General features: G+C 36.2%; 2 protein-coding genes across 2 annotated transcripts; both read right to left on the reverse strand.

Moving 5' to 3' along the window:
- Window positions 1-8,213: 8,213 nt before the first annotated feature.
- LOC113249255 (olfactory receptor Olfr180-like) lies at window positions 8,214-8,825 on the reverse strand (the record flags this gene model as incomplete). The annotated part of the gene is given in 1 exon segment (XM_044380896.1): window positions 8,214-8,825. A coding segment is annotated over 1 exon segment (612 nt), but the record flags the coding sequence as incomplete, so codon positions are not given.
- Window positions 8,826-12,308: 3,483 nt separating this feature from the next.
- On the reverse strand, window positions 12,309-13,256 carry LOC113249254 (olfactory receptor 5K1-like). The gene has a single exon (XM_026490765.2). The coding sequence runs from the start codon at window positions 13,254-13,256 to the stop codon at window positions 12,309-12,311; it is 948 nt and encodes a 315-aa protein (XP_026346550.2).
- Window positions 13,257-13,987: the final 731 nt, after the last annotated feature.

Here is a 13,987-nt window from a genome sequence, read left to right on the forward strand (position 1 = left end):
TAGAGAAAAAAATATATTGATTCCAGTCCTAGCTTCAAAGACGTGAGATAGGTGAACTTGCTGTCAGTATACTACCCCTGATCCTTAGTGACTTCTTTGGTTTCTGCAGATTGAGACTGCTAATTTTGAAGACCAGCCTACAAAGGAAATTCTTCAGAATTTATCATTAAAAAATTATGTATCATTTTCTTATCTGAATTGACCTATCTGCTATTTTCCTGTTTCATAAGAAACTTATACAAGATTTTCTAAAGTATATCACAGTACTTTAAAAGCTAATAAAAATAAGCTTGCCTGTATGTGTTAGTTTTATAACACTTAGAAAAAGAGAAAAATCTTAAATCTTAATATGATTTTTGAGATTGGGCTCCTGAGTGGCTCAGATGACTTAGTGTCTGCCTTTGGCTCAGATCATGATCTCCAGGTCCTGGGATTGAGCCCTGTGTTTGGCTCCCAGGTCAGCGGTGAGTCTGTTGCTTCTCCCTCTCACTGTACTTCTCCCCCTGCTGTGCTCTCTCTGTCTCTCTTGCTCTCAAATGAATAAATTAAGAAAAATTAAAAAAATATATGATTTTCGAGAACAAATTTTGTTTTCCCTCAATGGCTATCTTTTGTCGTTAGTTAGTGATCCATTAGGATATATTGACCAATGTGTCTAATTATGTAAATTCTATGGTCAAAATAGGTTTATTTTTCCATAATCAAGACATCAAAATAAAGGCACAGGCTGAACCTTTTATTTTCTTGTTTTAAAATATTAAATATAAGCCATTTAATTATTTAGCTATGTTACAAGTAACTTTCAGTGTACTTGCCTGAGTTATTTAACAGAATTAAACTGTATTCTTAACTGTATATTTTGAAAATTTACCTTATAATCAAAAAAGGTTAGCATGAACTGAGTTTAAATCTCATGCTGATTTGCCATAGCCTTCAGTTGTGAGACGAGCTAGATAGGTGAGAAGTTGAAATCTGAGAACAATGAAAAAGCGCTAAATAATTCAGATAAATAGATATTTTATGGATGCTCATAATAAAAGTAAAAATAAATTTGAATACTTCCTTTACCTGAACGCTCTTTGAGAAGAGTTTTATAACATCACATTGCTTCTTTTGTGGTGGTAAGTTTCATAGAACTTCAGGGTATAAATTTAGGTCTCAAAAACATTTGGGATTAAAAGAATGAAAATCTGGGAGACTACTAATAGGTCAGTGTCAGTAATTATGTTCCTTACAACGCAAAGTTAAACTTTTCCATCAAATGCTTCTGGGACTTCCCTACAATGACATCAGTGTATTTCATGGGGAGAGTCAGTTCCCAAAACGTATTAACTATGTGACATAAATTAAAGATGACTTGGGGGACAACAAGGTTAAAATAAATGACCTTCATTAAGTCACTAAGGTCATTTGATGATCATCTTGCTGATTCTTATGTAACTGACATCATTTTTACAATTCTGTTCCTTATACTGTGCATAAAATGTAAAATGATCGGAAGAGAGTCTCAGGATGGTTTGGACAGTAACTGGAGAGATTAATATGGTTCACGAAAGACAATTAGCACTTAGAGAAGAGACCAAAAGGTGTGGTAGGGTTAGCTAGGCTCATCAACTCTTTCACTCTGAGTTGAATTTGTACCCATGTATTGCAAAACTCTCATGGAAAATTTGTTGTTACCATTGAGCCCCACATATGATTTACTGAGTTGTTTTCTGTTCTTTTCAGTTCATTCCAATTCCTTTATCTTTCTTACCCTGTTTTCCCCCTTCACTCTACTAATCATATAAATATACTGTATATTTAATAAAATTTAATTTAATAAAATACTATACATAGAGTATGTCTCTAATCAGTCACTTGATGCCCACTGCTACCATTAGCTATAGACATAAGAGGGAAGGGTTTTCTCTGTGATGTTCATTCCTTCATTTCTAACATCTTGAACAGTGGTGCTTTGTAGTGCTTAACAAATATTTGTTGAATGATTTAAAAAATGATATTCCCACTGCTCAGGAATTTGCAATAGTCTCTTAGTTTTCAAACTAAATTCATTTTCCTTATTTTGGAATTCCAGATGCTCCACAGTAAGCCTGTGTCTTATCTATCACTTTGCTTTCTTCCACTACCTCAGGGCACTTGGCCTTGTGCATCTCTTTACTGCTGCTCTGTGCAGTTGTGTCAACTAATTCACTTATAACGTTTCCCTCATCTAAAGCTCCTTCTCTCTTTCCTTCCGTCTTAATACTACTCATCCTTGAGCTCAAATCACATCTCCTCCATGAGGATTTTCTTAGGTCCTTAAGTAGATTTGTTCTTTTCTTTTCCTGATTTACATGATGCTTAACTACTTTTTTTTCTTTCTTTACTTTCTTCTTTTTTTTTATGATTTTTTATTATATTATGTTAGTCACCATACAGTACATCCCCGGTTTCCGATGTAAGGCTCGATGATTCATTACTTGCATAAAACACCCAGTGACCATGCAATATGTGCCCTCCTTAGAATGCAAGTTTTGAGAGGGTCTCAGAACAAGAAAGGGCTCTTCCGCAGGTCCATGCTGCTCAGCAGACCAATCGGATTAGAAATATCTGACTTAGAGTTCATGGAAATAAATAGGATATAGAATATCCAATATTAGTGTTTATGGAAAACTCTGGTAGGGGAATCATAACATATACACTTCCGGTTTCACAGCAAGACTTTATTCTCTGCAGGAGAGAATTATAAACCATTCAAAAAATAACTTCCTGTTGTGCTATAAACTACTAGAGGAAGAGCTCCTAACCTTGGGACATCACATGACCAAGAGTCCAGAATTGCCTTCTTGAGCTGGAATTTGTCAGACTAACAAGATTGAGCGGGCGCAGGAGTAATTCACTAGGCAGTGAAAGTGGCACATCACAGGATCTAGCTGAGCAGAGTCTGAGAATGCAATAGGACCAAGACCTCTGTGTCATCCTCCACCATTGCACTGACCTCTTGTCCTCATCTCACATGTCTGACCTCAAAGGCCAGGTTGGTTTTTAGATAGTCAGCTTAGTATGTTGAGGCAAGCCAAGATGTATTGCTGCTAAAGTCTAGCTTCACCCAGGGTGACCGTAAAAGGCAGCAATAAGGGGAAATCCTCCCTTAGAGCAGTGGACTGATTACTTATATCCATTGTACAGAAAGAGAAGTGGTCCAAGGTGAGAACATATAGATTCATAGTAGAGGTGAACAGCTTGGATGCTGGTCAGCAGTCTAGAGGGAGACAGATTAAAAGGTCAGTGACTAGAAAATCTGAGGAAGAGGAATATGAATAGTTCCACTGGAATGGGTATAAAGTGTGGTGTTCTTCATATTACATGTAAAGGAATATCAGAGAGCTTCTACCATTGAAAAAATACTAAACAACGAACTACACAGAATGACAGTCAGTTGAGTCATCCAGTTTTGTTCATCTGCTACCCCAGTACTGGCACCATGGGCACATGAATGAAGCGCTATAGTGGCTGGGATGGAGGCATCCATGTGCCTAATCGCATAGGCTCCAACTTTTCAAGGCTAATCCAGCTACTGTTCTTGCCAGGTTCTAACTTGCCCAAAACAGAGATCATTTTGGAGCCCTCAGAAAGACTACATCCACTTGGTGGCACATTTGCTGCTATGAACCTCTTCCTTTCTGAAAGGGACAGTAATTCATCGTGATTGGAATTGACATAATACAGGTATGAGTTATCTTTCCAATCTGTAAGGGCTCAAGAAGAATTACTCTGTGAGGCTGGTACAATGGTGCATAATATTGCACTGGACCAAGAAATCTAGTTTGCAGTAAAGGAAGTCTGGTCCTAGGCAGTGATTGGCACACTGGTTCTATTTCACACCACCTGGAATCTGCTGGCTTAATGACTTAATAAAATGGCCTTTGAAAGATATAATTAAGCTGTCAGGACTCTGTGCTCCAGGGTGCACTTTACATTGGAAATTGGTGACCATTAGATGGTGCCGTGTCTTCAGAAGGTTGAATACCTCAATCCGGGACTTGTCAAGTGATCTGCTTGGGGAATTTTCAGTCTTGTTCCCACATTCCTGAGCTGTATGGGTCTACATGTCCTGGTACTCAGAGGGGATATGTTTTTGCCAGAGAATACAACAAGAATTCTATTACATAGAAAGATCCAGCTGCCAGCCAGTCACTTTAGATTTCTTTTTCCAAGAGACCAATAGGCAAGGAAAGGAGTCCACAAGGATTACAGGGGAAATTGACTGTTATCATGAAAAGATAGGGCTGGTATTATGCAATGGGGGCAGGAAAAATTATGTTTGGCATTCATTTGGTCCCTAGGCATGTGTTTGTACTCCCTTGCTCAACAGTAAATAGACAAATACATCCACTGGGGCTGTAAGGGCATTGTGGTGAAAGGCTCAGATTCCCTGGGGATCTGATTCTGGATCACCCCACTATGTTACTAACCTGGACTGGTAGAGGTATTAGGGAAAGTTGAAGGGAATCAAAAGGAAGGAGAAAATGGGTATTAGTGTAATCATTAGCTTAGCTATAACAGTGGGAACTGCAGGTGTCCCATTAACCTTTATCTTGTAAGATTCTCCAGATCAAGAGAAAAACCCAAATCGTGGTGTGGCTTTCCCAAGAAATCAATATAAGAAATAGGGGCGCCTGGGTGGCACAGCGGTTAAGCGTCTGCCTTCGGCTCAGGGCGTGATCCCGGTGCTGTGGGATCGAGCCCCACATCAGGCTCCTCTGCTATGAGCCTGCTTCTTCCTCTCCCACTCCCCCTGCTTGTGTTCCCTCTCTCTCTGGCTGTCTCTATCTCTGTCGAATAAATAAATAAAATCTTAAAAAAAAAATAAGTAGCTATGAACAGTATAAAAGGTGATCAGTAATGGATCTATGGTTCACAGCCAAGATCTCTAGCAGTAAGAGTGCCAGTAGCTGATAGTTCTCAACGGAATCCCTTATCAGGAAGTATGATTATCTGGAGATAATTATGAAGGTCATATTCCTTACTTGGAGGCAGCCTACATTTAATGACTGTTCCATGGAAAGTATAAATTCCAGGTCCCTGCCTTAGGCATGGGAACTTCGAAGGGACATCCCAAATCCCTACTTCTCCACCAGATTGGCTAAGGTCTTTGTCATGACTATAGTGAACTCATCCTTCTGCCCAATCTTACGTCCTTCACTCCTTCAATAATTATTGAGCCTGGCAGCATTCTCCAACAAACTTCTGACATGCACATCTCCATCTTATAGTAGTTTTTGTTTGTTTATTTGTTTTTAATATCTCAACCAAGTTGAAACAAAAGAAAATCACAAGGTCATGGTGGGCAGAAGACTATAGTCTTTGGAATGTATTTTTTGGTACTAATTTTTAAATTGGTTCATGAATGAAAATTAAAATGAAATCAAAGGACCAACAGCAGTGAGACCAGTCTGAAGCCACTGATATTATTTATGAGAGATGATAGAAGCATAGTGTGTGAAAGTTAGTAAAAATGGAAATATTTGGGCACATGTCAGGTATATTTCAGAGATAGAACTGATAGATGTGAGAATCAGATGTGAAAGCAGAGAGAGATGGAAGATTACAGCTAATTTCTTCTTTTCCCAACTGGTTGGAGGATGCTCTGTCAAGATGCAGAAGACCAGGGATATCCATATTTATAGGAAAATTAGAGAGGCTTTTTGATCATGTTAAATTTGGGATGTCTTTGAAACATTCAGATAACTATGTCCTGCTTGTCAATTGGATACCTACGTCTGGAGATTAAGAAGGATGTCAGAGCTGGGAAAATGCATTCTGGGTCATCTTCATATTAATGATATTAAAAGCCATAAAAATAGGGGCACCTAGGTGGCTCAGTGAATTAAGCATCTGCCTTCAGCTCAGGTCATGATATTAGGGTCCTAAGATCTAGCCCCTCATTGGGCTCTCTGCTAAGTGGGGAACCTGCTTCTCCCTCTCCCTCTACTGCTCACCATGCTCGTGCTCTCTCTCTGTGTGTCAAATAAATAAATAAATAAATAAATAAATCCTTTCTAAAAAGCCATAAAAGTAGATCAAGTCACATAAAAAGAAAGAATAGGAATACTAGAATAAAGAATCTCATGGCTAAACCTTATCGAATCCTATTATTTCAACTGTGGGTAGAGGCAGAAGAGTCCCAATCCTGGTACTTATTACCATTTAGTTTAATTACTCTTAAAAAAATGTCTGTCTTCCCTACCAGAATATAAATATTGGGACTGTAGCTGTCCTGTTTTTGTTGTGCAAACTACATAGACTAGAAATAGACATCAATGCATGCATGACCATGTGAGTGTACAAACAAAAAAGGAAGTATAAAAAAATCAGTGATTAAGGAAGAGTTAGTTAAATGCTTTTAGAAGTACTGGTTAGCCATAAAAAAATCAAACTTTACTTCTCACTTTACAACGTTATGAAGTGAATGCCAGTTGAGTAAAAGTGCTATGTAATACAAATTTAAGATACAAAAAAAGAAAAAATACAAATTATGTTTGCAAAATTTCTCTGAATGAGATAGAGCTTACACATTTAACACAATGGAAGAGATAAATGGTTTATCAATTGACCTAGGACTATTCATTAAATAATTTTCTTTACTGATTGATTTATGATGGTCTTATTTTATATGGGAGTTTATTTTTAGATAATCTTTTTCCATTGATCTATCTACTCATTCTTACTGAGGGCTTCAGAGGGGAGGGAGGTGGGGGATAGGGATAGGCCGGTGATGGGTATTAAGGAGGGCACATATTGCATGGTGCACTGGGTGTTATATGCAAGTAATGAATCATGGAACATTGCATCAAGAACTGGGGATGTACTGTATGGTGACTAATATAACAAAATAAATATTATTAAAAAAAAAGAAGGGCTAAAAGAAATGCCTAAATAAAAATTTAATAAATTCATGAATAAAAAAAAATAAAAATAAATAAAAAAATAAAAGGGCTTTATGTGCACTACAAAAAAAAAATAAAACCAAATTGTTTTAACTATTGGAATTTCATCATATATTTTAATATATAATACATCAAGTCTGTGTTTATTGATTATTAGCTTTCTAGGAGAATTTTAGAATTATTTTGCCAGGTTTCTAAAGAAGTACTCCTTGGATATTTATTTGAGTAACTTATTCTGTGGATTATTTTTTGGAAGAATAAGTAATTAACACAAACATATTAAAATACTGTTAACACAGACAGAAATTATTAGCCACAAATAGTTACAACATTTTAATACCTTTTGTCTGTAATGAGTGGTGCAAATAAATGAGGAAAAACAAGTATGACTTAAAAGAAAAATGATCAGATAATTTGTAGAAGTAGAAATGACCAATAAACACATAAGATATTAATACATTTTAGTGTTACTCAAAAAATATTTAAAAAAGCAACAGTGCCTTCATTAAAATGTTTTTAAATGCTTATTATTTTCTATGTATGTTGCAGTTCTATATTCCGGAATACATATATGATTATCCTTAATTAAAAAAAAATAAAGAACCTAAATCATACTATGGGTTAAAGTAGATCTTAATTTACTATAGCCAACTTGTTATAATTCACTCTTAATTCTACAAAATGTGTGTGTGACTAGGGATGTGCTTTCTCATTCCCTTTTTTCCCATTCTTAGAGTCTTATCTAGATCAGACTTCATTATTTTAAATATAGATTATTGCACTTAGTTAATTTGAGTCTAGCCTCTCTACCCCCACACTATCATACATGTGTCTCCCAGATCAGTTTTCTGAATGAAAATGATAATTTTATTTTCCAGCCAGGAAATCTTAAATGTTTCAAACATTCTAATAGGATCAGATATGTCTTCCATTAACTAGACAAGATAAATCAAGGTGACTCTTCTACACATTTAGACATTTAAATTTGATGCTATGTTGATTTATTAAGGTTTGGAACAACAGCCTAACACAATTCAGTGAGAGTAATAAGAGTTGGTAATGAAGGTTACCATTGGGTTTTCTCCTGATTTGCACTGGTAATTGTGGAATTTGCTGTAAGATTTACCTGACAATTTTGAAATTCCATCCATAATTTTAGCAGACACACTCTAATGATTTAGAGATTAGTTTTTTTAATATAAAAACAGTTTACTTTTTCTTTGTCCCTTATGTATAAAACATATTTATAAATGAAAATCAGTTTTCCATAGAAGATGAAGTTTATTTAAAAATATTATAATTCTTCATACATTTATGAAGAACACTTATCACCTCCTTATTTCTTAGAGTATAAATAAAAGGGTTTAATAAAGGAATTACTATTGTATAGAAAATTGCTACTGGTATATCTTTATCCCCTTCTTCAAACGGTCGAATATACATGAGAAGACAAATGTAAAATATTGAGACTGATCAAAAGTGGGATGCACAGGTAGAAAAAGCTTTACCTTTCCCTTCTTTGGATTTCATGTTGAAAATTGTGAAAAGGATGCAGGTATAAGAGACTAAGACAATGGCAATGGTGAACATTTGAATCGGAATTGTAAGAATATAGGTCATTATTTCATTGATATAAGGGTCAGTACAAGAGATTCTGTAGAGTGGAAGAGTATCACAAAAGAAGTGGTCGATTTGATTAGACTTGCAGAAAGTTAACCTTAATAGAAGCCCTACGTGGATCATGGAATGCAGGTTACTACCTATGAAGGCCCCTATTGCCATCTGAATGCAGAGTTTCTTTGACATCATGGTGTGGTACTGCAGTGGGCTGCATATGACCACATAGCGATCATAGGCTATTGCTGCCAAAAGGAAGCAGTCTGCAGTTTCAGGTCATGATCCCAGGGTCCTGGGATCGAGACCTGCATTGGGCTCCTTGCTCAATGGGGAGCCTACTTCTCCCCCTGCCACTTCCTCTGCTTGTTCTCTCTCTCTCTCTGTCAATTAAATAAATAAAATCTTAAAAATAAATTAATGAACACTACTGTCTTCATCCATCATGCCAACATATTACTTACTGGTATTCTGATATAGTAAATATTATTCAAATTCAATGTGAAACACTCTTGAGAAAGATGCAGTTGACTTCATATAGTTGATGAATGTGTTCTTGGAGAACTACTTGAAAGAAATGTAAAGTGCATGAAAAATAGGACCTGGTAAACTTAGGACAGTTAAGAAGGGAATAATGAGAAAAATAAAAACAAATTCAATAGGTAAGAATTTGTACAATAAGAATTAGGAGGGACCCTTGGGAAAATTGGTGGAGACTTTGGACATCGTACAAAATTGCTCCATTATTAGTATTCATTATTATTATTCCTTGAATTCAAAAGTTAAGTAAAGGTTGTATCTAGTTATCATACTTTATTCTTCTGGAAAATGAGGCCAAGAAAAACACTTGACCCTTGATTGATTGATTGTAAAATTAGTACACGTTTGTGATTATAACTAAATTTTGGTTAAGTGTAAGATAACATGTTTATTTCCATAAGTTTTAGTTTTGTTTTTCAAAGTAAAGTCCTAAACAAATCTCTTTTCTCCACTTACTGTGGAATATTGGTTAAGATTTTTAAAGGGTTGATTTTATGAGAGTTTTCTTCCTGTATGCAACAGTACTTAGGGGAAAACACTGTGTGTTTCTGTTCTGCCCAGTGATCATTTCTGACATTTCAGACAGTAGCTTGTACAGTTCAGATTTATTGTTTAGAGAAAGATCAGAGCACAACAATGTCAGTCTCACTTGCTTTATTCCTAAGCGTAACTTCGAAAATCCAGACAGGAAGAATAGGTTGAGAAAGGCTCACTTTTAAGGACTGTTTCAAAGTCTAAATTTATTTCATAAAATTAGATTTGGGAAGTATTTATGATAAGGTAAGAGCTAGGTGTATCACCCAAGAAATAAAGATGTAGTGAGTTGGGAGATAAAAGGAAAATCAGAGGGAAATGATTGGTGTTTGCTGAGATGGTGTTCTGTGACTTACACTCCTGGGGGGGGGGAGCTGTTCTGGGAATGAGATGGGGGGACAATCAAATGCCCATTGAAGTTTGTAGAAATCTGGAAAAAGGAAACTTCCAGAGAGACCCATGAAAAATTTCAAAATCTTACATTGAACCCATACTGCATGTCATCAAAAGTGTAAAAATGGTGTCCTTCAGCCTTCTTGTGGACTTTACTTCAGCTAGGTGCTGAAAATACCAGTTTTTCCGTCTTCTTAAATTAAATCCTAGAGGGGGAGGTCAAGAGAATTTACTCAGAAATTAGCAGAGGGAGATAGCAAGAGAGATGGAGCCAGCAGACTTGACAGAAGTCTCGTGAAATTAAAACGTAGATGTTTTAGGTGAAATCATGCTTCTCTGTCTATCCTGGAGACTAGATGTGAATGCAGAAATCAAACTGACAGTGGTACCAAGAGATAACCAAAAAGTCAGAGAGGATCAAACATCTCAAAGGGATATAGCAGGGACAGAAGTCAATCTATAATATGACACCTGTCTTCAGTGCCATGACATCAGACAAGTTACCTATACATTTAGATGCACTCAGGGAAGGATGGAGGTAGGGTTGGGCATATCTTAAATTGATGGGATTTAAATTAGAAACTACAAGGGGCACCTGGTGGCTTAGTCAGTTGAGCCTCCGACTTTTGGTTTGGGCTCAGGTTTTGATCTCAGGGTCATGAGACAGAGCCCAGGTTGGGCTCCACACTCAGTGCAGAGTCTGTTCGAGATTCTTTCCCCCTCCTCTCCTGCTCCCCCCCTCCGCTTGTGTGCTCTGTGGCCAAAAGAAACAAACAAACAAATAAATAAAATCTTTAAAAAATTAAAATAAATTAGAAACAACCAAGAAGATCTTGAAATGTCTGAATTTCAAATCTTGAAATGTCTAATTCTATGGAATTAGCTAGATTAGATTTTTTGGAGGTTACAAATGGAAATGAAGTGATTATAAATTTGTATTCATGAGTTAGGGGATTGGAAATACATCATCTGTGTTCCTGCAACTTTTTCTAAATAGACTTAACCTGTTGATTTTCCATGTGAGGTCAGCGTCAGTGGCTGGCTAGCCTGGACCAGAGTTGTAACCTGACAATTGCCTTTTGGGAATGTAGATGTGACTTCAGAGCATCAAGAGAAGAGGTAGAAGGGGGAATTTTTCTTTTTGATATGGGTCCTCCTTGATCCAGATTAGTCATGAAAAATCATGACAATGTTCTATTATTTAAGAAGATGGAAAAGCTGGCATTTCGGTAACTGATATATCCCATCACCTCGAGTAGTTCTTCCACATAGGAAGGTCTCAATAAATCTATGTTGAATAAATAAATGAAAAGTAATTCTTTCATTTTGTCCCATTAAAATCATTTAATTCTACAAAATAAATAAATCATTTAATTCTACTTACATTCCAGGCTCCAGGTGAAAAGAAAACAAAATATGGAATTATTGTAGATAAGCCTTACCGACAGTTCAATAATCATACCTTATGTCTCTATATAATATAATATTGCCCACATAGTTAAACCCTTTCCTCACGTCTCAAGAAGGAGGATAGAGAAGTTGAATGTAGCTCACTGACAGTAGAGGCTCTTCAAATCTTACATGAAGTTTGCCTGGAACTTTGTTATGGCATCTTTATGAGTGAACATATGAGAGTAACTCTTTCTGAAGATAACTACTCTTGAAATTGACATTCTGTGTTTAATTATTCAACTCCATTGGAACTTTAACTTGGAGATATAAACTCACTTTTATTTGACACCTTCATTTTCTTATTACCTCTGTCCTAAGTATAGTGTCCCCCACAATGCTATTAAAACTGCTTCTTCAAAATTTACTTCCTTCAACTTTGTCTCTCATGTTTGTGAGAAATTTCATTGGTTCAAGGTTCCCATGCCACTAAAGTCTTTTAGTCTAACTGGAGTGCTAATGCTCCAAACTATTAAAGAAAGTGGACTGTCTGTGAATGTTAAATAGAATTTTCCATTATGTGTGCAACTGACACTTTTGTTCTTTTCCTTTTGGGGACTGATAATCCCAGTCTCTGATGCTGACATAATCCATGAGCTTGGCAATATGCTAAGCTGTTTCTTGAATGAATTTTAAGTTTGGTTTTGATTTTTGTTATTTTGAATTAAGATTTAGTAGCTTTCCCTTTCCTGTATATTTTCTCCCATAAGTATTTCTTCCAAAATTGATTTTATTTTAATATATTTTAATATTTTACACATAATTTGTTCATTTTCTCTGTATAATTTCACTTGGAAGTATTTTCCACTTTTAAATCACTAAATTATGTCATTAAGTAGATGTCATTTATTTCCAACTTTCATGAGATCTTTTTTTCTTCAGAACTTTTCTCAAGACAGTTATTATTTCCTTATTTCTCAGGCTATAAATAAAAGGATTTAGTAAGGGAACTACTATTGTAAACAAAATAGCAACTGGTATATCTCTATTGCCTCCTTCAAGCAAATTTGGTCTAATGTACATGAAAAAAAGAGATCCATAGAATAATGAAACAGACAAAAAGTAGAATGCACAGGTAGAAAAGGCTTTGACCCTTCCTTCTTTGGATTTCATTTTGAAAATAGTAAAGAGAATGTAGAAGTAAGATATTAAGACATTGCCTATGGTGAAGACTTGAATTGAGCCTGAAAAGATAAATAGTGCCAGTTCATTGACATATGGGTCAACACAGGAGAGTCTGTATAAAGGGAGAATGTCACAATAAAAGTGGTTAATGTGATTGGATCCACAGAAGGCTAACCTAAACAGAAGCCCCACGTGAATCATGGAATGCAGGTTTCCAGCTATGAAGGCTCCTGTGGTCATCTGAATGCAGAGTTTCTTTGACATCATGGTGTGGTACTGCAGTGGGCTGCATATGGCCACATAACGATCATAGGCCATTGCTGCCAGAAGAAAGCAGTCTGCAGTTTCAACAGTGCAAAGAAAATAAAATTGTGCCATGCATTCATAGAGGGAAACCATTCTGTTCTCAGAAATGAAGTTCCCTAACATCTTAGGAGTAATGGCACAGGCGCAGCAAGAATCCACAATAGCCAAGTTGCCCAGAAAGATGTACATTGGCGTGTGAAGATGATGCTCTTTTGAAATCACTATCACCAGGCCAAGATTCCCCACCATGGTGATCAGGTAGATGGCAAAGAACACCACAAACAGAAGGGTCTTCAATTCTGGGTGATCTGTAAATCCTGTGAGGATAAACTCACTTTTCATGGTATGATTTTCTTCAGCCATTCATGCCTTCTCTGTTGAGAAAAAAATTGTGGAGTAGTGAGGTACTAATTTATAATATGCCCAATTTGACTGCTAAGCTAACTGATTCAGAAGGACAAGGAGCACATTCTACAAGGCTTTCATAGGTTATGTGGATTTGGCACATGCCCAATTCTGGGGTAGTATCAGTGTCCCGAAGCTATTACATATGCAGCTACTCTTAACATTCTTCCGGCATATTTTCAAGAAAAATATCAGATTACATGCACAGGGATGGCTTCTGAGGTCTTGAGAGGAATATTCAGTGCAAAAAACTTCTCTGTATGGTTCAGGTAAAGCTGATTCATAATTTAAGTGTCAGCATTAGCATCAGTGTTCCCAGACAATTTCAGTGATTGTATATGTACTGATTAACAATGATGTTGAGAAAACTATTTCATACACTCATGTTCAAAGCAGCATTATTTACAATAGTGAAAGCTGGAAACAACCCAAATGTCCATTGATGAATGGATGAACAAAATGTGGTATATATGTACAACGAAATGTTATTCAACCTTAGAAAGGAATGGAATTCTGACACATGTTAAAATATGGGTGAACCTTGAAGATGTCACACTAAGTGAAATAAAGTAGACACAAAAGGACAAATATTGTATGATTCCAATGACATGACTTAAAATCATCAAATTCATAGAGATAGGAAGTAGAATGATAGTTGTCAGCAAGAGGGAGGAAATGGGTGGTTATTG

This window comes from Ursus arctos, unplaced genomic scaffold (genome assembly GCF_023065955.2).
Source record: "Ursus arctos isolate Adak ecotype North America unplaced genomic scaffold, UrsArc2.0 scaffold_4, whole genome shotgun sequence".
NCBI lineage: Eukaryota > Metazoa > Chordata > Mammalia > Carnivora > Ursidae > Ursus > Ursus arctos.

Bases quoted from the DNA above. Each gene is read 5' to 3' on its own strand.
- LOC113249254 (XM_026490765.2), bottom strand. From the start codon at position 13,256: ATGGCTGAAGAAAATCATACCATGAAAAGTGAGTTTATCCTCACAGGA.